The sequence below is a fragment of the Eurosta solidaginis genome, chromosome 5 (genome assembly GCF_040869045.1).
Source record: "Eurosta solidaginis isolate ZX-2024a chromosome 5, ASM4086904v1, whole genome shotgun sequence".
Lineage (NCBI taxonomy): Eukaryota > Metazoa > Arthropoda > Insecta > Diptera > Tephritidae > Eurosta > Eurosta solidaginis.
The window spans coordinates 250,749,683-250,776,145 of NC_090323.1; the positions used below are offsets into that span (position 1 = coordinate 250,749,683).

At 34.1% G+C, this 26,463-nt stretch overlaps 2 protein-coding genes across 2 annotated transcripts in view; both read left to right on the forward strand.

The window, feature by feature from the left end:
• The window catches only part of LOC137254399 (serine-rich adhesin for platelets), a 168,180-nt gene that overhangs the window by 92,289 nt on the left and 49,428 nt on the right, over positions 1–26,463 (forward strand). Inside the window, exon 2 of the mRNA XM_067792029.1 lies at positions 24,835–26,254. Coding sequence (XP_067648130.1) covers positions 24,926–26,254 — 1,329 coding nt within the window. The 5' untranslated portion in view covers positions 24,835–24,925. The remainder of the gene's footprint in view (positions 1–24,834; positions 26,255–26,463) is intronic.
• On the forward strand, positions 13,584–16,422 carry LOC137254398 (extracellular matrix-binding protein EbhA-like). Its single transcript, XM_067792028.1, has 2 exons — positions 13,584–14,702; positions 16,290–16,422. The coding sequence occupies exons 1-2, from the start codon at positions 13,594–13,596 to the stop codon at positions 16,420–16,422; spliced, it is 1,242 nt and encodes a 413-aa protein (XP_067648129.1). The 5' UTR covers positions 13,584–13,593.

Consider the following 26,463-nt stretch of genomic DNA (forward strand, 5'->3'; position numbering starts at 1 on the left):
TTTTTACCTTAAGATTTTAAAAATATTTTATCTAATATTTAATGTTTTTTGGTGTTAACGAAAGATAATGTCAGATCCAATTTCGCATTTTAGAAGCTGAGTATCTTTTTTACTGAAGTTTTATCCCGGATTATTTGGAATGGGCTCTAAGTTCTAACATACCCAATATAGATTGCTTATGAACCGAGCCTAGATTCATAAGTACATGGATCCGGCACCCTATAGTCTACTACTCTTTTAGAAGCTGACTATAGTCATCTTCTTGCTACGGAATCTCAACCGTCATTTGTTCTTTTAAGAACCAGGCTAGTTCACTTTTTTGCTGGCCAATGATGGAGGTTTTGGGAAAGGCTGAGGTAGAGAAGGGCTCCCAAACCCCAATTGAAAAAAAAAATATATATGCCCATGAGTGTAGAACGAACACACACACACCCTGGGAGACCATCTGCGACCATATACGCATACGACCAGCGAGAGCACAATGACTACTTCGTCAAAATCAACGACAGCTCATTTAATTTGCTTTCGCTGGTCGTACAGTAAGGACTTGTCACATGCGCGCTTAAAACAGAGTACAACGATCGCGTGTGACACGTGCTAACTGTAAAAGATTTGAAATCAAGCTAAGTAAATAATTGATTTTGCTTTCGTGCTCGCTACTCGTTCATGTATACTAACCCATTCTCAGTTCGGTAACCGTGTATATGTAGTGGTGCCCCCCACTGGCCATGACCAAGCGGGCTGCACTACGGCGAATAATTGCCTTTGATGAACGACAGCGGATGATTCTTCAGTGATCAATACCTACGAAGACTTCGGTATTGGGGGCATCGATAGTGGATACCAATTTTTGCACTGCCAGTTCATCTGAAACTGCAAAAAATCGATTATGTTGCTGGATCTGTTGCTTGACGCTCCAAGAGACCATAATCGTGCCCCAGGATAGATGTCCAAACGCGAGACGCTGTTTTATCAGCTTGGAGTGCAAATACTTTCCATGTACTCACAAATCGCCATTTGACCAAAATGGCAGGCGAAGAACATATGTATTGAAGCCATAAGAACAGAGAGCCTCCTCCTCTAAGACGAGTGTCGCCTTGCGAACACGTAGCCAGCATCCTTTTACCCCTTTTTACTAGAGTCATTCCGTTTCACCACTGGTAGTTGTACTCGTTTCATGTACAGTAGTACATGACCGTAACTGACGGTAATTGTAAACGTGACAGTAGCTATAAAAATTCCCCTAACTGTAAACAGTCCCGTAACTGTAAACCTGACCTTAACTGTAAGCATTTCTTTAACTAAGGTTGCCATCTTGCCATAATGTTAGAAAATATTTTCAAGGTTGCCGCTCAATTAAATTTTGTTTTAAAAATGAAACCAGATACACCAAGTTTACTTGTAATGCATTAAAAAAAATAGTTTTTTTAAGTAGGATTGTTATTTAAGCGTTACAATTCTCCTATGTTTTTTCCTTCCGTTCCATATGAACTGGTGCCTCAAAACCGGTGTTGCCATTGAAAAAGCTTCACAGAATTGCCACACATTTGAATTTTATTTTAAGAGTAAGACAAAATATAGAATCGTGGGTTTCAAACAACAGCTTAATTTAATTATATTCCAAAAAAACATTTTTAGATAGATGTCGAATAAATAATCCAAAGATTCAGCATAGCAAAATGTTCCTTATTTACCACACTACTTTGGTAGAAGTAATTCATAATTTAGTTACTCGCGTACTTCACTTATGACATGTTAAGGTGATTGACTATTCCTCAGCCTGCGCTGCTTTTATAATCTCAGTTGCCTAGTTTGCCTATTTCTCCTAGGAACTAGAATTTCCACCAAGAGCCCTGTCCAATATTTGCTAATATATTCCTCGGTTATGTATCACGTAGTTCGATATTTAGCTACGTACATGTATTTGTGTGAGTAATGTATTTTTCGCTCTAAGCCAGACGTCGGCAAATAGTGGAACAATTGTGCACACTCATTTTACACGTATTCTTATTATCTTTAGTTTAGTAGTCGCTAAGCATTTGGCGCAGTAAGATTTGTGCGTCACTCGGAATGTTGACGAATTTTTTCCATATGTATATTAGGAGAACATACAAAAAACTAAAATTGTATCTTAGGATAAACCTTTATTTTACTTAGTAGAATTGACAAATTCGAAAAAAAAAACATAAAAAACAATTTTGCCTTGTTAATAAGCGAATGAACAAAGCAAAACGATGCATCAAGTGATGTGGGCGATCATCGCGCTCTCAATAACACATCTGCATTTACATTTTGCCGTCGTCTGTTTTAAACTAATGATAACTTATATGGCTGAGTGTTTCTCTTTCCTCTTCTTAATATGTGGAGCATTTTCGCTCTTAGCTTTGCTTTTTACATGTATGTGTGGCTGTTTGCTATCCTGTTCTTGTGCATTTATTTACTATCAGCATAGTGACGTATCGAAACTGCTAATATTCGCCATATTCTGTCTCGATAACGGTCTTATCGGTTTAGTTATACTGGTGTTAGCTGGTAAAAATTTAACTCTTGGCAAGGTTGCCACCTATTGTAATATCTATACACAAATTTACAAAAAAAAAAAAAATTAAATGTAAATTGTGTATGGACAATGTTAAAAGTTACAATTAGTTATGCTTAACTATCATTTTCGGGTTTGTGTTAAAATTTGAAAAATAAAATTAAAAAAATTTTTCAATTTGAAAAGGTTCTAATTAGACGAAATGAACGAATCATGGAACGTAAATTTATGCTACATGCGGTTTTTTATAAAAATTTTAAAATATAACGAGTTAAGTCATATATTAAAAGGTGGTGGTAATGGAATACATATATGTACGTATGTATGCAATAAATTTTTAAATAAAAAATAATAACAAAAGCACTTATGGCATTTAAGTGCAGTTAAATTAATAAGTTTAAAATGTAAACTCTTCACAAAAATACATATATTTATTGGAGATTGTGTGTACATACAGTTGATACAGTGATACAGTTGAACATATGCACATTAGACTGGGTCTGCCTTCATACGGAAAAAGTAGCAAAAGGCCGCGCTAAATTTGATTTTTTTTTTTTTTTTTTTGATTTTGATATCTTTACATATACAGCCAAAATTATTTTAACAGTTGTTTTTGTTTTATCGGCCTATTGGTAAAAGATTCAAGGTTCGATTCGAGCTCAAGGCCAGAACAGTAATTTTTTCTAATGATAATTGTTTTTTTAATTTTTCTATAATTGAAAAATTGTATTTTTGATTTTGGGATAGTAAGTAGAAAAATTTTCAGACAACTTGTCATAGCTGCGCTGATCCGGAAATAAGCAGATCCTACGGGCTGCCGGATTACTGTAGCGTTTTCCATGCGGAAATATTAGCCGTACCCAAAGCAGTAGAAACCCTGGAAGAGAATAGCTTAAGCTGTAACCGTGTTAACTTTTATATTGACAGTCAAGCAGCAATTAAGGCAACAATCTCGCATAGCACAGCATCTAAATCCGTGTTAGAGTGTAAGCAGTCTCTGGAGAGAGTCGGGACAGGGAGAAGCATACATCTATATTGGGTCCCAGGGCATATGGGAATAAATGGGAATGAAAAAGCGGACGAACTAGCTAATAAGGGCGCATCCGTTGAAGCTTGCTCCGTAGATGTCCCAATTAGATTGGGCGAGATTAAGTGAAGTCGAGAAGTGCACATGATTGACCAAGTGGGAAACGCGTGGGTTCAAGCGCGGGCTGTAAAGTGTCGAAGATTATGTGTAGGTCTTACAACCTTAGACTAACACAGTTGCTCCTATCATTAAAAAGAGAGGACTGTAGACTCATGACGGGTATTCTGACTTGACACTGCCTTCTGGCGTCATATGCCTTTAAATTAGGCTTGGTCAGTGATAACAGATATAGGAATGCGGGTTGGAGGAGGAAACGATCGAGCATGTTCTGTGCTCGTGCCCTGCACTTGCCAGGCTAAGACTCCAGCTATTAAGATTGATACAGCTGTCAGATCTAGAAGCAGCAAGTGGCTTAAGTCCTAGGAAGCTTCTAGTATTTGCCAAGAGGACGGAGTTATTTTATAACATAGGTTCTGGTTTTGATAGGGTTTTTCAGTTTGGTCGTTAAAACAAACTTCTGGTAACACTACGGACTCAATCAGTCTATGTGAGGTCCTCATGGACCGGCCAGTTCAACCTACCTACATAGCTGTCATAGCTGCGCAGATAGATCCATTCGAAGGGTGCTAAGCCTTCATCATCAGTACGCTTTTTCAGTTATAGAAAAATTAAAAAAACAATAATTATCATTTAAAAAAATTATTGTTCTGGCTTGAGCTTGAATCGAAGCTTGAATCCTTTTTATTTTAACTTTAATATATTTAGAATATAAGTATGTCTGTTTTCTATTTTAGCCTTAAAAAAATATTAATGTTCATTTTCAGTTTTTGTTGGAATAGTACGTAGTTTGTTGAAATAAGAAGTATAATTTAAGGCGCTATAGCTCGTAGTAGATAAAACTACTTGAAAACGACGCCAGAGCTCAAAAGAGGATGGTAGACAGTCGAAAGCATATCAAAACCAACATATAAAGACGAATCAATTTAAAAAAAAAACTTTAATAAGTAAAAAAAAAAAAAAACAAAAACCAAATTACAGCTGTACTTCAAAGGAAGTTAAGTTGAATTGGCGGGCTAATATATACCACACATACACTGAATGAATCCATAGTGTTTCCAAAATTTGCTTGACGATCAAACGCAAGATCAGTCAGGTGACAGGACTTACATATGTCATAGAATAACTCCGTAGTCTTGGCAAATACTACACGTTTTTTAGGACCTAGCTTAATTGCTGCCACGAAATCTGGCAACTCTGCCGCCTCTAGTAACTGGAGCCTTGACCTCACGAGCGGTGAACGCGACCACATATAATGCTCCATAGTTTCTTCATGCAGACAGGTAGTCTTTTTAGAGATATGTGCAGCTTTGTAGGTCATATATCGTAGGATTTACACATAATCTTAGAAATTTTGCACTCCCACGCTTTGTCCACGCATTTCCTGCGTAAAGAATCATATGCAGCTCCTGTCTCCCTTTGATCTCTCCCAATCGGATTGGAAAGTCTGCTGTCGATTCATCGAGTGTTGCATCCTCCTTCGCCAACTCATCAGCCATTTCGTTATATTCTGTCCCTTTTTGGATGTTAAGCCTGAGCGAATTCACTCCAATTGTTCTTTACATTCCAGACCACTTTTTGATGACAATGTATGTGCACATTGGCGTGATGTATACAATTTTAGCCTGAAATATACTGTAGAATCTACCTATTCTTGGATCGACACAGTAACCAGCAGACTCGATCCCTTCGATTTGAATCATTGGTATATACGTGTATAGTATGCTCTACCAATTCTGCACCCGTGATGCTTGATTGTTGTCTCAAGACCTCTTTCGAAGTTCAGGCGCGAGACCATGTAATCCGTTCACCGTATGCTACAATTCAAAATCAATCAAATCAAATAAACAAATGTTTAAAAATATTCTTAAAACATCCTCACATAAACTTCAGATTTATACGACTTGCTTTGGAATATTTTTTCAACCCAGTCTAATGTTTGTGCCATCAATAACTTTCAACTGAACATTGCTGAGATACTTTAGCTTGTTAAGTGTGTTTTGGTGTGACATTTTTTAAATTTAATGACAGCATTCATCCGTTGAATTTCAGTACATAGCAATAAAAATTATAAATTTAACACGCACAACCAAAAAATAAGAAATATAAAAAAAAAAAAAAACACAAATGCAAAACAAGGACGTGATTAATTATTCGCTAAAAAGTTATTAAGTTATGTTATTGTTGTTTCTAGTCTTGTATTTTTTTATCTTGCACATCTACATGTGTAGTCGTGTCTGTGTGTGTGTGTCTACCTACACATGTCCATTTTAATCATATCACACGCCATCCATTTTGTACGTTCATAAAATTTAGCGTCACTCTGTTGATGAATACTCGGCGGCAAAGCTTTCCACACGCAAGGTTGCCGTCTTTTTTCAAAATATTTTTTTTTATTGTTTTATAAGCACTTTGCTATATTCCTTATTAGAAAAATTCTATAGGTATGTATATAATGTTAAATGAACAGTATGATAATATTATTCAACATAAATTAATTATGATTAATGTTTTTGTGTAATTGTTTAATTGTTTTGCGCTTTAATCTGATTTGCGTGTTCGATTTCTAATATCTAATACCCAGAAGTGTGGCTAATAATTTTTTTAATAAGATTTTATCAATCAATTTGTGCAAATAAGTGTGAAAAATATATAATTAATGGTTTTTTTACAAAAATATTATGCATGGGAAATTGTATCAAAAGCTTATTCACAATTTTAACGCCTAAAATTATGCAAAATAATAAAAAAATTGATTTGCGTTACAAATAATTGCAGAAGTATGATCTTATTTTTTATTAATTTATCTTGAGCCTGCAAAGTATAAGCATAGACGAAAGTTTTTTGTGCAGCATCCGTATGACATCCGGTTTTGGCAGCGATACATACGAACAGAAATTTGGAGTTAACATTACCGGAAATAAGCAGCTTAATGGTAATGAGAGGTGAGAGGCTTCACATGCGAAAATACATCCTTGTCTTTCTTCTGATTACGCCTTATAGCAACTTTTAACCCTCCGAAAGATTGTGGCGTCTGGCCAGATGAGAATGCTTTATTTTCGTCAATAACTTTACTGCTACACACCCGATCATGAAAATCTTTAGTGACTTTTTAAGTTTAGAGGCGGTCTTTATAATAATTCCGAAATCGATATTTTTTTCTTTTAATTTTATCTGTTTTTTTTGTACCAAAGTTGATTATGTAACATTTTAACGTTGCCGTCTGGCTAGACGAACATAGCCTATAAGACCTCATAGTTCGTATTCATTTGAAAATTTATCAATAAAAATTCAAACCTTTTTCTGGGTGGTCACAGTGTGCGACGAGTTTTCTTCAAAATTTAAATAAAAAATCGTATATTTGTGGATAAAATTCAAAGTGTAAAATTTCGTCTGGTCAGGCGACAACGCTAATATGTGTTGAATTTGTTCACCGCTAATCGCAGGGTTAAAGATCCTCATATCTTCTTAGGCAGAGACCAAAATGTGATAATAGGGGGACTCATTTAACCTTATAAATGCCTTATAAAGTGTGTAAACGTATAAATTTATCTAGTGCGTAAACGAACTGTCAAATTTTGTATGAAAAATCATTCACACAATTTGTATAAATTTACGCACACATTTCATGGCGTAAACGTGGTAAACTCAAACGAATGCAACCTTGCAAACATAATTGCCGTCCTTTTCATCAGAAATCTCCGACATCAGCGAGAATTTCTTAGTAATGATGTTTTGGTTTCGATTTTTTACTTAATCTTGACATTTTTTAGTTCGTATTACAATCAAACATTTTTTTTGGCAATAATACAGGTGATCGGCAATTAAGATTATCAAGAATATTACTAGGTCCGTTCATATAAGTGCGTGTGTAAATGGATATAATTTTACACCTTATAAATTTATATGCTTTAATGAGTCCCCCTAATGTCGTTGTTAAAAACCTACTTGCTGCCTACTATTAGGCGCAGGTTAATGGAGCAGATTTACGTTCGATTTTTCTGCAAACATAATTAAAAATAAGTCCCTTGTTTTATGCAAAACCAATCAATCAGTTAGACGCAAAACATGTTCGTACCACCTGAAAAAACGGGTAACGGTGCGTATACGTAATGTTATTATTTTTTATTAGTTATTATAATGGACTTACATATACACAATCATACAAATATAGCTAATTGAATCTATACGTATGTTATGCCGATATCAAAAGGCAGAGCCTTTATAATAGTGCTAATTATGAGCCTACGGTCGTCTTTTGAAAATGAACGAAGAATCACACTGAAGATGGCACAAATTTGAAATCGGTTCATCTCCAAATCAAAGGAGAACATTTCCGAGAGGCTGATAGTTGATGTTTATTGTCCGATTTTGGCGTTGTGCCAACTTCAGTGTCATTTTTCGTTCATTTCATGCTCTACTAGCCGTTCGTCATTCCTGTCGTGATGTATGGCTCTGCATCATGAACAGTGTAGAGAAATGAGAGATGTCATGGAGTGTTTCAGATAATAGTTCTCTGAGGATTGATGTTCCTGTCCATAACGTTGATGGCAAGTAACGAGAATGCTAAAACAATGAGCTGTATGAGAGTTATGCAGATATGAAATAATACAGCGAATCAAGGCCTAAAGGCTTCGCTAACTAGAGTTTGTTATGCGTATAAGCGCAAACAGTCCGTCCTGGAGGCAGAAGAAAAAGAAGATCTTCACTTAGTTGGGACAGGGAGGTGGAGGAAGACTTGATGTTCTTTGTTGCTCCCAGTTGGCGTCAGTTATCACGAACAGGGACAGCTGGTGTAACTTTCAAAACGGCCAAATTTCGCTAGGCGGTTAAGTGTCAATTAATGATGAATGATGAATGTATAAATTAACCATGGTTCAGATGTTTACAACAGTGTGTGCGCATGCCTGGCTGTACTAAACGGGCGATGGTTGTTATAAGTCTAACTAATATTAATAACTAAAATATTAGAATTTTCTATGCTGGGTGTATACTGGAACGCTTTCAATACTTTTTTTTTTTAAATTGTGTTTACACAAAATTCAACTTCGAGGTTGTGGCGTCCTCAGTGCTATTTTTCTTTTAACAACTAAATAAATTGTTTATACATTTATGCATTTGCTTCATTAGTCTTGTCATTGTTAGTTCTGAGTTTTGGTGGTTTTTCGCAGTCTTAATGCACCAATATATCAGGAGACATCACCTAGGGGATGTTCATTAGTTTCCTTGCAAATCATAGCCCTGAAATTCGCAAGAATTTGCATAAAGGTTTGAAACTGCTTCCTTCAGTATTGTTTTGCTCATAAGAACAAATTTAATAGCAAGCTTGGAAGCTCTATATAGCAAGCCCCATAGATTTCCCAAACTGTGAGCTTAACTGCTTCCTATATTGGTTGAACTCGAAACTGAATAAAGACCTTACTTGGATCGAAAGTTTCCATTTATATTCATTTACTTCCCTCATGTCCCGACTTAAAACACTTTCCAAATCTTTTAAAGGAAAATTACTGAAGCTAATTGGCCTATACGATGTAACCAGACACTGGGGCAGCTCGGGCTTGCAAGGAGTACTTGATCTGTATGTAATGTATATCAACTTTAAAGTTTTTCTATATAGATTTGGCAGAATTGCTGATTTATATAGTCAATTCCCTACTATAAAAGAGAAGTAATTTGCTAAACTATTTGAAAGCTAATACAAAAATGGCGACCACCGTGGTGTGATGGTAGCGTGCTCCGCCTACCACACCGTATGCCCTGGGTTCAAACCCCGGGCAAAGCAACATCAAATTTTTAGAAATAAGATTTTTCAATTAGAAGAAAATTTTTCTAAGCGGAGTCGCCCCTCGGCAGTGTTTGGCAAGCGCTCCGGGTGTATTTCTGCCATGAAAAGCTCTCAGTGAAAACTCATCTGCCTTTCAGATGCCGTTCGGAGTCGGCATAAAGCATGTAGGTCCCGTCCGGCCAATTTGTAGGGAAAATCAAGAGGAGCACGACGCAAATTGGAAGAGAAGCTCGGCTTTAGATCTCTTCGGAGGTTATCGCGCCTTACATTTATTTATTTATTTAATACAAAAATAGCAAATTTTTACTGAAAACTTATTATCCAATATCCGTGGCGACGAATAACAACAATCAAAAAACATTTTTCTATCTAAATTTATATTTTCAATAGTACATTGAAATTGAACAATCATTGTTTGCACTCTGATACACAGAATTTTCTTTATTTGGAGAAAGCTTGTTACAATTTATGTGGTTATCTGATTTAAGTACGCAGGATACAGCTGGTAATGATTTAATTCCGTCGTAGTTAACACGACTTTAGCTACTAAAGCGTATTGTTACATATACTTAAGTATAAATGATGAAATATTCAATTTAAAACAACATTGCGCTATTTACGAGAATTGCTCGAAGCCAAAAAAGGCAGAAATCATAGTTTTCGGAAATATGTTCATGCTTGTAGTTGATTATCCATATACAGCAGCGAACAGAAAAAAAGCAATGTCAACTTTTTTTTTTAATTTTGTCATTTTCTGTATTTTTAGAAAAAAAAACCTTTACAAATTTTGTAACTGAGACAATGCAAATTCATCAAAAACACGTTTTCGAAAGCTTTAGAAAATTGTAAAAATTTCAAACTTTTTTTGTAGTTCTTTAACTTTTTTTTCCAGTTACACACTACTTGCATCCCAATCGACTTAAATTTAGCAAAGTTGGCATTCATTTCTGATAACTGTTTTTCAAAAGTGTGTTTCATATTTTCGTCAAGAAAAAGAAAAGAAATTTTGACACATCGTATGGCGGAAAATCTAAAGGAAATCTCGGAAAAATCAATGCGAATTTGGAGAGACCTACAACTTATATTTAGTTCGACTAAAATTTATTGGGCTGCAAAAATACATAACGAAAAAATTCAGAAAACTTCAAATATTAAGTCTGAAACTCAGATTTTGTTTTCTTGCAGAAGATCTGATTGTGATTTTTTCGAAAACTTATTTAAGATTGGGTTGCCTAATTTCGGTTGCAAAATTAGTAGAAGTTGTTACTTCAAATATCGATTTAAAACAAAAAAAAAATATTTTTGTGTTATGATAGGCTTTTCTTGACCATAATGTTGCTTTTAGTGCAAGTAAAACTCCACTATTACGTCCCAACGTTTCGCTAAGCACCTTAGCTTCCTCAGGGGCGAAACTGCATTTATTTAAATATTTTTTCAATTTACCAACGTAATTTGACATGAAATTATAAAAATAGTTGTTTAAAATTTCAACAATGTCCAAAAATTAAAACCAAACAAAAAACAATAAACGAAAATGGACTTACATACATATACATATATGTTAAATTTTCTATTATAAAAACATATCGCTAATACCATCTGTATGTGGTACAATTGTCAAACTAAACAACAGAATTTAAAGGCATAACAAATAAGCCGCGGAAATGCAATCCGTGTCTTCTTTTATGTTTACTGTTTTGTTCCTTTTCTCCATTATTCGTAAGCTTTCTATAGTGTATCTGATTTTTGTTCGTTTCTCTTTGTCTAATATTTTGACATTTTTCATATCAGCTGAGTGACCGCTTGATGTGGTGTGTTGCGATAGCGCTGTGTTGATTTTCTTTTTCCTTATGTCTGCTTCATGCTCATTTAGGCGTACTCCTAGACTTCGCTTAGTCGTGCCTATGTATATTTTATCGCAGCTTTCGTTTTCTTTACCTTTGCATGGTATTTCATAGACAATGTTATTTTGCTGTGAAGTTTTGAGAGGGGTTTTGGTTTTTGTGAAGATACTAGATAATGTATTATTCGATGTGTATGCTAAACATATGTTATTGTTGTCAGATGTAATGTGCTTGTAGAAGTATTCAGTTAATCTAGGTATGTACTTAACACTGTAATACTGTTTGGGTTGATCAGTTGTGGTTCTTGTTGTATTTGTATTAAAATTATTTTCAACATTTGACATTTTCTCTCGAATTAGGCTGTCTATAAGTGTTTTCGGAAAGTTATTGTTTGTAAGAATTTGTTTAATTTTTCTTATGTTTGCTTCCCAGAAGTTTTGATGGCTAATAGTTAGGACTTTGTTGATAAGATTTTTTGCGGTATTTATTTTGTATTTGAAGGGTTGGGCTGATAGAAAGTTTATCAGGCGGCCAGACGAGGTAGGTTTTGTGTGCCAATCTAATGTCAGAATGTTATTATATCTATGAACCCGTGTATCTAAAAAGGGTATGCTAAAATTCGTTTCGGTTTCAAGAGTGAACTTTAATTTATTGTGGTACTTATTTAGTGTATCTAGGATAGTATCTACATCATCTCTTTTCACTATCGCGAAGATATCGTCTACATATTTAACCAATAATTTTATCTCGATGTTGTGTAGTGTTTTTAGTTTAGATATGGAGTCGTTGAGTAAGTCGTCCATGACTATATCTGCGATGGTTGGTGACAGAGGGTTGCCCATGGGCATTCCAAATGTTTGGGCATACAGTTTTTCACCCCAAACGAAGTAGTTGTTTTCTTTAAGACAGAATTCTAGCATTTGTTGGAAATTTCTCTTTTGTATGTTTGTTGTTTTTTCTATTTCCCCCCACTTTTTTAAAATTATTTTTGTAGCAAGAATAGTTGGAATGTTCGTAAATAGTGATACTACATCAAAGGAAACTAATATATCTTCGTCATTGACCTTTATGGCATTCAGCCGTTCTTTAAACTCGAAGGAATTTTTAATGTTGTGCTCATTAGATACTAAACTTTTAAGTATATTTCCTACATACCTAGACATGTTGTAGCATGGAGCGTTAATTGATGATACAATTGGACGAAGTGGAATATCACGTTTGTGTATTTTAGGAAGCCCATAAATTCTTGGGGCAATTGCAGTGGAACATGCTAATAGTTGTTTTTCTTTTGAATTGATTTGTTTGTTTTTGTGAAGCTCTTCTATTATTTTGTTATTCTTTTTTTGGAGCTCATTCGTGGGGTCACTCCTCATCGTTTTATACGTACTTTTGTCGTCTAGTATTGTTTTCATCTTTGTCATGTAATCATCTTTATATAGTGCCACTGTTTTATTGCCTTTGTCTGCGTCGGTTATCACGATATTTTTGTGTTGGTTTAAAAAGGTTTTTGCTTTATTAAAGGCATGAAGGATGAATTTTTCTTTTTCATTGTGTCGGGCATTTCGTTTAAACTGCAATACCCTATTACTAGATTTGTTACGGGCAACATCCTTAGCTTTGTCGTCTTTTATATTTTGTATTACCTGTTCCATTTCAGCTATGATATTTATCGGTGTGAAGTTTGTTTTTGTAGTAGGTATTGAGAATTTCCTACCTAGGGAAAGTAGCCATCTAACTTCGTCCGGAAATTCAATGTTGGTTTTGTTTACAAAAAAGTCGTTGTTTATGTGGATACCAATAGCGCATATTTGTTGGTATTTTAGTCTATTTAATTTTGATTTGTGTGTTTCTTCTCTTTCTTTTGTTATTCTTTGGCTTAAGAAGTTTTGTTTTTCGATAAAATTGGAAAAATCTGTATTATTTAATTGTCGTTTTAACCTATTTTCCGCATGGTGTATGTTGTTGTTGGAAATTTTTATGTCTATATTTGTTTGTGTAATTTCGATGTTCAATACTTTGTTAAGAAATAGTTTTTTGGTTTTTTCTAGTTGCTAGTTTCGCCCCTGAGGAAGCTAAGGTGCTTAGCGAAACGTTGGGACGTAATAGTGGAGTTTTACTTGCACTAAAAGCAACATTATGGTCAAGAAAAGCCTATCATAACACAAAAATATTTACAATAATTTATTGACCGGCTACAACTAATATTAATCATCACGGGAGGCCTGCCGATAGAATACAGCATAAATTTAAACGTTTTTCAAAAACCAACAACAACAAAAAGATGAAGAACTACTACCTACACATGAAGTATAAATACGGTGAAGCCACTTGCATTACCTTAAAACATCTTAGCAAGCAAAAACAAAAGTTAGCCAACTTAAAATGTCAACTCAAGTTTTTATTAGAATGCAAGCGGTATAGCATAACGCCAACCCATCTCAACAATGCCATCAAAAATATCACAATCAACACCACGTCCAACCAAGTAAAAAAGCAACTAGAAAAAACCAAAAAACTATTTCTTAACAAAGTATTGAACATCGAAATTACACAAACAAATATAGACATAAAGATTTCCAACAACAACATACACCATGCGGAAAATAGGTTAAAACGACAATTAAATAATACAGATTTTTCCAATTTTATCGAAAAACAAAACTTCTTAAGCCAAAGAATAACAAAAGAAAGAGAAGAAACACACAAATCAAAATTAAATAGACTAAAATACCAACAAATATGCGCTATTGGTATCCACATAAACAACGACTTTTTTGTAAACAAAACCAACATTGAATTTCCGGACGAAGTTAGATGGCTACTTTCCCTAGGTAGGAAATTCTCAATACCTACTACAAAAACAAACTTCACACCGATAAATATCATAGCTGAAATGGAACAGGTAATACAAAATATAAAAGACGACAAAGCTAAGGATGTTGCCCGTAACAAATTAAGTAATAGGGTATTGCAGTTTAAACGAAATGCCCGACACAATGAAAAAGAAAAATTCATCCTTCATGCCTTTAATAAAGCAAAAACCTTTTTAAACCAACACAAAAATATCGTGATAACCGACGCAGACAAAGGCAATAAAACAGTGGCACTATATAAAGATGATTACATGACAAAGATGAAAACAATACTAGACGACAAAAGTACGTATAAAACGATGAGGAGTGACCCCACGAATGAGCTCCAAAAAAAGAATAACAAAATAATAGAAGAGCTTCACAAAAACAAACAAATCAATTCAAAAGAAAAACAACTATTAGCATGTTCCACTGCAATTGCCCCAAGAATTTATGGGCTTCCTAAAATACACAAACGTGATATTCCACTTCGTCCAATTGTATCATCAATTAACGCTCCATGCTACAACATGTCTAGGTATGTAGGAAATATACTTAAAAGTTTAGTATCTAATGAGCACAACATTAAAAATTCCTTCGAGTTTAAAGAACGGCTGAATGCCATAAAGGTCAATGACGAAGATATATTAGTTTCCTTTGATGTAGTATCACTATTTACGAACATTCCAACTATTCTTGCTACAAAAATAATTTAAAAAAAGTGGGGGGAAATAGAAAAAACAACAAACATACAAAAGAGAAATTTCCAACAAATGCTAGAATTCTGTCTTAAAGAAAACAACTACTTCGTTTGGGGTGAAAAACTGTATGCCCAAACATTAGGAATGCCCATGGGCAACCCTCTGTCACCAACCATCGCAGATATAGTCATGGACGACTTACTCAACGACTCCATATCTAAACTAAAAACACTACACAACATCGAGATAAAATTATTGGTTAAATATGTAGACGATATCTTCGCGATAGTGAAAAGAGATGATGTAGATACTATCCTAGATACACTAAATAAGTACCACAATAAATTAAAGTTCACTCTTGAAACCGAAACGAATTTTAGCATACCCTTTTTAGATACACGGGTTCATAGATATAATAACATTCTGACATTAGATTGGCACACAAAACCTACCTCGTCTGGCCGCCTGATAAACTTTCTATCAGCCCAACCCTTCAAATACAAAATAAATACCGCAAAAAATCTTATCAACAAAGTCCTAACTATTAGCCATCAAAACTTCTGGGAAGCAAACATAAGAAAAATTAAACAAATTCTTACAAACAATAACTTTCCGAAAACACTTATAGACAGCCTAATTCGAGAGAAAATGTCAAATGTTGAAAATAATTTTAATACAAATACAACAAGAACCACAACTGATCAACCCAAACAGTATTACAGTGTTAAGTACATACCTAGATTAACTGAATACTTCTACAAGCACATTACATCTGACAACAATAACATATGTTTAGCATACACATCGAATAATACATTATCTAGTATCTTCACAAAAACCAAAACCCCTCTCAAAACTTCACAGCAAAATAACATTGTCTATGAAATACCATGCAAAGGTAAAGAAAACGAAAGCTGCGATAAAATATACATAGGCACGACTAAGCGAAGTCTAGGAGTACGCCTAAATGAGCATGAAGCAGACATAAGGAAAAAGAAAATCAACACAGCGCTATCGCAACACACCACATCAAGCGGTCACTCAGCTGATATGAAAAATGTCAAAATATTAGACAAAGAGAAACGAACAAAAATCAGATACACTATAGAAAGCTTACGAATAATGGAGAAAAGGAACAAGACAGTAAACATAAAAGAAGACGCGGATTGCATTTCCGCGGCTTATTTGTTATGCCTTTAAATTCTGTTGTTTAGTTTGACAATTGTACCACATACAGATGGTATTAGCGATATGTTTTTATAATAGAAAATTTAACATATATGTATATGTATGTAAGTCCATTTTCGTTTATTGTTTTTTGTTTGGTTTTAATTTTTGGACATTGTTGAAATTTTAAACAACTATTTTTATAATTTCATGTCAAATTACGTTGGTAAATTGAAAAAATATTTAAATAAATGCAGTTTCGCCCCTGAGGAAGCTAAGGTGCTTAGCGAAACGTTGGGACGTAATAGTGGAGTTTTACTTGCACTAAAAGCAACATTATGGTCAAGAAAAGCCTATCATAACACAAAAATATTTACAATAATTTATTGACCGGCTACAACTAATAAAAAAAAAATAATTTTTCTTTTTACGAAATTTGACAAAAATTGCTCTGCTATTTTCTGTTTTCCACTGTAAGCATTTATATGCGTATAAGCCCGGCCCTTAAAAATCAAATTGTCATTACATATTATTATTCCTTCTGATGGTTATTCTACGGTCAAAGATTTAGCCAGGGCACGTTGCAGTTATAAGTTTAATAATAAAAAAATCGCATTTGAATTTTTGTTTACAGTTTTATTTTTTACCAGAAGACCAAGAGTTATTTCTCGATTTAAAAAAAACCTTTTTTCCCAGAGTAATAACTAAACTGCGAAAACAAATGTTAAAATCTGGGTGATAAAAAACGAGATGAAGAAGAACTCAAAAACATAATTAAAAAATAACTAACGAAAACTCGAAAAATAAATATTATTTTAAATATTGTTTTTCAAGTGTAATAAAAACTAAAAAGACTAATATTATTTTCCGAATAAAAAAAGAACAAAAAAAATTTTATTTATTATTTTTGTTTAACTTTCCGAGTGAAATAAAAACTAAAATTTACCTTCGATATATAAACTTTGAAAAATAAGTATCATTTGTTTAGTAAAAAAATCACAACATGAGTGAAACTAAAAACTGAAAAAACAAAGTGAGGGAAATAAAAACTCAATAAATAAAAATAATTTTTTTCCCTAGCGAAATAAAAAAATCAAAAAATTTAAGTATTATTTTCTGACTAAAATAAAAAAATTTAAAAATAAATATTATTCGCCCACTGAACTTAAAAACTCAAATTATATGTATATTATTTCCCAAGCGAAATAAAAAAATGGAAAAAACAAATAATATTTTACGAGTGAAATAAAAAACTTAAAAATAGATATTATTTCCCAAGCAAATTAAAAAAACTAAAAAAATAAGTATTTTTTTTGAGTGAAATAAAAAACTCAAAAAATAAGTGTTATTTTCTGAGTGAAATAAAAGTCTTAAAAAATAAATATTATTAGCCCAGTGAAATTAAAAACTCAAATTATATGTATATTCTTTCCCAAGCGAAATAAAAAACTGGAAAAAAAAAACAAATAATATTTTATGAGTGAAATAAGAAACTAAAAATAGATATTATTTCCCAAGCAATATAAAAAACTCATAAAATTAGTATTTTTTCTTAGTGAAATAAAAAACTCAAAAAATAAATATTATTCGCCAAGTGAATTTAAAAACTCAAAAAAAAAAAAAACAAATATTATATATCCAGTAAAATACAAACACACAAAAAATTAAAATATATCCCAAGCCAAATAAAATACTCAAAAAATAATTATTTTTTCTGCGTTAAAAAAACTCAAAAAATAAGTTTCTTTTCTGAGTGAATAAAAAATAAGTATTATTTTCTGAGTGTAATAAAATATTAAAAAAATAAATATTATTCGCCCAATGAAATTAAAAACACAAAAAAAATATATTATTTCTCCAGTAAAATACGAAACACAAAATTGTAAATATTTTTCCAGCCAAATAAAAAACTTGAAAAAGAAATGTTATTTCCCGAGTGAAATTAAAACTTCAAAAATAGATATTCAGGCAGGTTCTGAAATTCACTTCCGATTGAAAATCTATTAAATTCACTGTGAATCCGAATCACCCAGTTCTGAGTTTCACTTTCACATTTTCTTTTTCACATATTTTTCTTAAATGACCTGCGAGTGAATATGAGTGTTCCAGAAAACGAATTCACTAGAAAATATTCGGTTAGCATTCACTTTAATTTGAATTCGTGGATTTGGTGCCATAAAACATGTAAGTCAATTAAATTGCTGTAAGAATATACAAAATTAATTATTTTTACCATAAAACCAAATGATACAAGTTATTTTCTTATATTTTTAGGGGTAAACATAAAAATGTACGCCAAGAGACAGTTCTCATTCAATTTATGGAAAATCATCCAGAAATTGTAGACGGCTTCATAAAAGGTGATAAGGTGAAAGTGGATGCATTGTGGGCGGAGGTTGTGGCAGAATTAAATAACAATGGTCCACCATATAAAGACATTTGATGGCTGGAAGAAGGTGCAAAATAAAATTTTCTGTGATGGTGTGTTATTTTTACATATATCTGTGTGTACAATTTTCCAGGTTTGGTTGGATTGGTTAGCTGTTGTTAGGAAAAAAGTTGCCTATAATAATAAAGAGGCTGCGGCAACAGGAGGCGGCCCTTTTAATCAGCATGTATTGACGCCAACCGACGATGCAATTGCTCGGCTATGCAAAATACACACTACCGTAGGAGGTGTTCCAAAATCAAAAGACTGTGGAGCAACAGATGATGAGACACCTTCAGAGACCTCCAGCGAAGATGATAATCGGCCTTCAACAAGTGGTGCTGCTGCGTCATCCCGCTCCCGAAGATCCGAGCCCCCTGTTACTGATTGCCTTAAATCGAACATCGCCGAGCAAACAATGCATATGAAAAACCTTGTCAATGGCAATATAGAGGCGACAATATATGTTAGCGGCGCGGTTGAAAGTCTCTGTGAAGCAGTGACAGCTTTGAAACTGCTATAAAGGAGGGCAACGCTGAGGATAAAAGACACCATCTTCACATGGAGAGGCTACGGCAGACAGAGAACGAGCTGAAGCTTAAACAAAACGAATTGGCGGAGTTAAAAATGAACCTGAAATACAACTCGAAAAGAAATAAAATCGATAAGAACTAAAATTTAATTTTTTTAAATCCTAAACGCAACTAATGCTGATTTAGTTTTATGACATGCTATGAAATGTTTTTTTTTTTAACAGTGCATTAATAAAATATCAATATTTGAACTTTTTAGTAATACTTGTGTGTATTTAAATTATTTATTTATTTCATTAAATTTTCAAGAATTTCTGTGAAGTCGGGAGGCAATATTTTCCCTGATTATTACAGCTTCGCGGTTAAGCGTTGTATCGTTGGATACTTCTTCAGCAATAGCTGATACATCTTCCACATTTTCTACGTTAATTTCGACTGTATCCTGCACATTGTAGTGTTTGCAAACGTTATGTAAGACACAGCAAACATTTGTTATTTGTATCACGTTTTGTGGTTGGTATTGAAGAGTGCGGGCTAAGCATCGAAATCGACTTTTTAAAACACCAATGGTTCTCCCAATTATATTACGTCCGGAAGAATGTTTTCGGTTAAATGTATGCTCTGCTGTGCCAAGTTGTGGACTCCTAAATGGTGTTAGCAAAAATGGCTGAATCGGATATCCCGCGTCACCCAAAAGCCATGAACCGCGCTCTCCACTGTCGTAGCGTCGTTGAAAATGGTCATTTGCTATGCTCACACTCCATATCATTGCGTCATGACATGATCTGGGGTGGCGAGCGTCAACATCTCTAATAACCATTTGGTAATCACATATCTACAAGCAAAAATTTGTGTTATAATTATTTTTAAGGAATATTTTAATTTTTGACATTACTACTTACAATCAGTGCATTCATGCTAAAATATCCTTTGCGATTATAGAAGACGCTGTGGTCTATGTGTGGTTTGGTTATTGGAATATGCGTTCCATCAATGCAGCCAATGACTCCAGGAATCCCAAAGTTTTGCTGAAAATGTTGTTTGGATTGCGTCACCTCATTTTCCATTCATTCGTAATTTAATCCACCTGGGACACAAGTATTTTTCCAAAATTCGCAACACTTGCTTCAGTACTTTTGCTATAGTACTTCTGCCCATCGCGATGTAGCTATCCTTGCCCACAGCTTTTTGGAAACCTCCTTCGGCTAGAAATCGCAGTGTTGCAGCCATTTGCAATGCAGTTGGAATGGATGTACCTTTTATATGAGGTGCAATAACATTTAACAGCATTATAAATGCATCTTTGTTAACACGATAGCTGGACACGAAACTGTAAAGAACATTGCTATATAATGCAGAACATAACGCAAGCACTATAAACTTACACAGCTTCAGGCACTTCTAGAGGATTTGAGTGATCCCGCAAAATCTTTCTATTAAGAGCTTCTTCAACACGCGCCTCATTTTCCAACAAAATAAATGCAAGAGTAGTTGTAGCGCTCATTTTTTGTTTAATTTTTATTTTTAAATATTTCTCAAATAACTTTTTCACTCTCCAAACGATAGCTGTCAGATGTCAAACATTCATTTTGGGGTGAAATTAAAACGAGCTCTAAAATGAACGAAACATTCGTTTTTCAGAACACCAAATTTAAATTCACTCGTTTTAAGATTCATTTTCATATTCACTTTCACTCGAATTTCAGAACCTGCTTGATTATTTACGAAGTGAAATTAAAAATTCAAAAAAAAAAAAAAAAAAAACATATTTCTCCAGTAAAATTCAAAACACAAAAAAATTAAAATATTTTTCCAGCGAAATAAAAAACTAATAAAACATTTTATTTTCCAAGTGAGAAAATACTAAAAAAATGAACATTATTTTCCGAGTGAAATAAAAAGCTCCAAAAAATAACTATTAAAAAGCGATTTTTATAATGAAACCTAAAACATTTACCATACTCCATGCATGACTGATTTTAATTATGTTTTATTATACGAATTTACAAAGCAAACATTTTTATATATCAAATTCGATTTGATGCTTAAGAACCACCCTATTGTACACATTTTGAGTTTTACATAATAATACATTTGAATAATATTATTACGATTTCCCAGAAATGTTATTATCCCTTACATGTGCTGTTGCAAAATAAACAAAGATATTCTTTTATCACAAATTGGAAAGATATTAGAAAATTCACTAAAAATTGTGTTTTAAAAATCACCCTCATCTCATACATTGATATTTCTGAAAACCATCATTTCGCCGTATACAAATTCGTTTAAATAACAAAATAATTTCAATTTAACTATTACGCCAATACAATTTTCTCTCTCGTCCGTCCGCAATTCAATAACACCATCATTATAGCTGAAGAATAGGTGGATAGATGCTTGTACTCCTGTAACCATGCTGTGTTTTTTTTTTTTTTTTGATATAGGACATAATTTGATTACGTACACTATAACATTATGTGTATATATGCATGTTAATATGTCTTTATATAAAACTTTATTATAGTAGAACCACCAGCATCATTTATGTATAACAAACTATCGTCAATAAATAGCACCAAGTAGCAACATCCATTAATCACATTATCTATTGTTGACATGTTTCACGCGAATAAGCAAGTAATTGGTTTGTTGGTGAATGAGTGCGAGTGTAAATGAGTAGTAAAATGGGTGTGCGTATTATATGAGTCTGTAGGTATGTGTTTGTAAATTAGATTATTGGATGAGTGACTGTTGTGTGTTCTGGCTATTAAGTACACTAATCAAATCGGTCAACACATCATTTTGAGTAGCCTTTGCTCTCACATTTCTTGTTAATATGCGAAAATAAATCAATTCATGTCAAAGTGTTTGGAAACTTTTTTGTTTGTATACTTTTAGGTTTTTATAACCGAATGCGGCAAACATGAAGGTATGATTACTCATTCAATAAAGGGAATGTTAATTTATAAATTGGATATCAATAAGGCCTTCAACAGATCACAAAATATGATTCTTCTTCTATTTAATAATGTGATAAAAAAATTTATACAACGTGAAATCAGGACGGATAAGGCGACAACTGTTTCGATTATACCTTGTACATCTCTTTAAGCCTTTTATTCTGCAAATAAACAAAATACGAATATTTTGTGAGAAAAATTTATATTTAAGTGCGATGATTCGGAGAGGAAGAGCGAGAGGAAAACAGGGATGAGGGTGAGGAAAAACAGGGAGGAGAGTAAGAGAAAGAAATAAAGTAAAAAGATGTAAAAGGAAAGGTCAAACCTTTTAATAAAGAAGATCACGACTTGGTTTGAATGAGGCATATCGGACTTAAGCATAAAGCAGAATGTAGTTTTAGAAAATTCAAAGGTGCTACGCTACTTCGAGAGATAGCCGAACGATGATGAAATGAAAAGGAAACAAAACACGTAAGGGATAGACGGAAAAGATGGTAATGGCAAAAGAGAGAGAAAGAGAAGGAAAAAATGAAGAAATATTGAAAAGAGACAAAAAGGTGAGTGGGATTGGAGCAGAAAGGGGGGAAGAGAGGGAAAAATAAGAACAGAAATAAGAACCCCACGGACCAAAATGGATGGTTAGAGAAGGCGTAACGGAGATGGTGGTGCAGAATGGGTATAAAAAGTCAAATGTAAAGCAAAGGGGGGAGATAAAAAAGAGGAGGAGGAGGCAATGGTGGACGGGAAGGGGTTAAGTAAGACGAGGGAGAAGATACAGGTGAATAAAAGGTGAAGGAAAGGGTACGAATAGGGGCAGAGAAAGGGAGAATATTATGGTATGATAGACGGGATAGGGGGAAAGGAAAAGCGGAGAAAATAGAGCCGTAAAAAGAAGAAACAGAAGAAATATTAGACCAGAAAGATGGACAGTGACGGAGGGGGCAGAAAGGGGAAGGCGTAAGAAGAAATGGCAAAGAAACCCCAAATGATAAAGGAGAAATTGAGGCAAAGGTCTAGAAAAAGGAGCAAGAAAACAAGAAGAAAAGTAAGACGAACTTTTACCGTAAGATTAAATGTACAACTATATATAAAAATTGGAACGAAAAGAAGTCGATAGAGGAAAATATAATACAACATAAAATATGATTTTTTTTTCGATTTCTGTTGTTATATCAGCCTGCTGACATGTAAGATCGCGGGTTCGAATCGAGCTCAAGACGTAACAATAATTATTGTGTCTTATTATTGTTATGATACATTTTTTCTTAAATGAAAAAATTGTTTAAAAATGGAATTGAAGAAAGAAAAAATTTAAACAACTGCCAAAGCTCATTGTATAGATCCATTTCGGGAACTGCTAAATTCCTTCATCGGCAATGCTCAGGCGCCGCTACTATAATCATTCAACTATCACAGCGGTTTGTTTCATTATTTCTACTTCTATCCTATTTCTGGCCCATTGATTTTCACAGCGCTGCGACATTTGTTGCAGAAACGATGTGAAAATTTGACTTGTTTTATGGCAATGATGCCATAGTGTCATATAGATTGACACTTTTTCCCCGTGCTCTGGGATGTACTAACTTCCGTTGATCTTGCGAGCCACTAGGCCGATATAACAACAAAAATTGTTGTCGAAAAGGATCTATACAACGAGCTTTGGCAGTTGTCTAAATTGTTTCTCTCTTTTATTCAAATTTAAAACAATTTTTTTTATTTTATAAAAATGTATCATATCAATAACTAATAAGATAAAATAACTATTGTTAGGTCTTGAGCTCGATTCGAAACTACCATTTTTTTTTTGTATGAAACAAATGAAAGATTGAAACAAAAGACATCATAAATAATTTAACGAATAATTTTGCTGCATTTGATGGACGAATAGGGATACGCTTTTTAAATATTTAGTGCTGAGCTCGAAGTGACTTTAGTTTGGCTCAGAAATACTTAAGAATAGAGATAAACAACTACCAAAATAGGTAACAAATATTCTGTGAAAATCTTTCTAAAAAATTATTATTGGCAAACTATTCTGAAACACGCATATAAACAAAATTTTGTTAATATTATCCTGGACAGGTGGCAGCCATGTAAAAACAGCAACTATAGATAGAGACCTTTTAGTATATGGTGTAAAATATCTTTATGTTGCTACCCATACTGGCATCTTTCTTGAAGAATATGATACCCATTTTATCCGACAAAGAACCGATAATATTCTCCAAACACGCTGAAGGATATATTTAAATTTGTATATGTAGTGTGCGCTAAAACTGGCAACTGGGTATACATTAAACTGGGTCAATTTATTAACCCATATCGCGCCATCGATTTTTCGATAGGATTTAGGCTTAGGAAAAAAAAGTTACACTACGCATACCCAAAAAAATAATTTTCGAGCCTGCGAAAAAAAAAATTGCGAAAGGGTAAATTTTTCGACCATGACACTGCCCATAACTCAAAAAATATTTTATTTTTTTTCAAAACAGTGTTATCGCCAAAGTTTTCACAACAGTTTTTTGAAAAAAAAAAACAAAATAATTTTTTGGCTTTGGGGAGTGTTTTAGTCGAAAAATTTACCCTTTCGCCATTTCTTTTTCTCGCAGGCTCGAAAATTATTTTTTGGGTATGCCTAGGGGAACTTTTTTTGCCCTAAGCCTAAATCCTATCGAAAAATCGATGGCGCGATATCGGTTAACTTCCGGCATACAAATCGACCCAGGTTGGTATACATACAATTAATTTTTTCTATTTTCACACAAACTTCGTCCTCTTTACTTGTTAAGCATATATTCCTTTTACCAGCGATTACATTTTGATACAATTACTAAAAGGCCAATTTTTCTTTCTCTTCGTCTTTTTGACATATTTGCAGCCCAAATTAGTCAATATATAAGGCAGGCAGGCTGCGAACCCGTTAGAAACGCAGAGGCCGAGGCAAACATAGAGCAATTGTGGCGACAGCAATGATGACAGCTACCATGGCAGCGGCAGCGGCGACCAAAGATACAAATCAATTGAAGCTAACCAACGTCAATACAAATAATAACAACAACAATTTCAACGACAATACTCATACTCATACCAGTATTAACAACAACACACCCACTGGCAGTAATGGCTACCCATTAGAACGAAAACCATTTTATCAACATGCAACAACAACAATAAGTAAATTAATAATGCCACCAGTATCAACGGCAATACCAACAACAGCAGCATCAACAACGACGATTGACAGTACAATAAATATTGGTCTTACCCACCACACTCACGCACACAAACAAACTTCAGATAGCGGCGTGATAAATGAGCGGGTGCAACGAGTTACCGATAGCGCGAATGATGTTGTTGTTGTTGATGTAGAGTATGAAGATGATGATGATGGCAATGTTGATGGTAATGGATTTGTATATGCAGATTGTACGACCGCTGTGACTCCAATTGTTAAAACTGGCGTTCTAACTCCAAGTGCTGATGCTGTTGATGCAAATTTTTCTGTTGATTCCACACGACGCACTCATGCGGGCCTGCCAGTGGCTAGCGGTGGCTTAAATATTAACTATGGAGTTGAGTACGTGCACGCGGATGATGTTGATGACGATGATGATGATGACAGTGACTCTTTTGGTTCAATGGAAACTTTGTCAGACAATGTTGCTGTTTGGGTAGATGGTGAAAAGCATTGGGTTGCAGGTGTGGATGCGAATACAACATGTGCAGACTTAATTGGAGCTTTGCTTAATTATCAAAATGCACAGAAAGTCGAAGATAACCAACAGCAACAGAACCATCATCCGCAACAGCAAGATAATCCACACAATTTGTATCACCAACGCCACCAGCAACAGAGTCAGCAGCATCAACATCATATGTTCCATAACAACAATAAAGCTGTACACAAAAACAATGAAAATGCAAATAACAGTAAAGTCACCACTAGCAGCAATAACAACAACATCACAACAAATACATCAATCAATCAATCAACATTAATAAAAACATTAACGAATACCAAAGAAAATTGTGGCGTTGATTCTTCATTGCTGCCTTCAAGCGCTGCAGTGATCGGTGGTTGCTTAGCGAGCTCTACAGCAGCTCCCAGATTGCCAGTCTTGGCACCAACAGTACCTGAAAATAGCAATGGTGTTTTGCCTATTGTCAACAATCGATTGTTGTATGCTCATGAGTACGTCATTGTTAAACAGCATCGTCATTGTGAAGAGTATTTGGATGGAAATGCTAAAGTTTTCGATATTTTGCCAGTAGGCATTGATGGACCATCAAGAAAGGAGGTGAGTGCAGTTCAGAATTGAATTTGAGGGTTTGTTGTTATAGGTTAGGTTAGGTATCGTTGGGTTAGGTACGATTAGGTTAGGTTATAGGTTAGATAAAAAAATGATTGACCCACAGCAAAGTAAGGTGGCATATTTGTGTCGGCTAGTCATTCGAATAGCTCTGGATGAACATTCCTTCATTAAGGCAGATGGTCACGAGCACCTTG

Bases quoted from the DNA above. Each gene is read 5' to 3' on its own strand.
- LOC137254398 (XM_067792028.1), top strand. From the start codon at position 13,594: ATGAAGAACTACTACCTACACATGAAGTATAAATACGGTGAAGCCACT. The intron at 14,703-16,289 runs GTATGTAGGAAA...AAATAAATGCAG, and splicing joins CCATGCTACAACATGTCTAG to TTTCGCCCCTGAGGAAGCTA.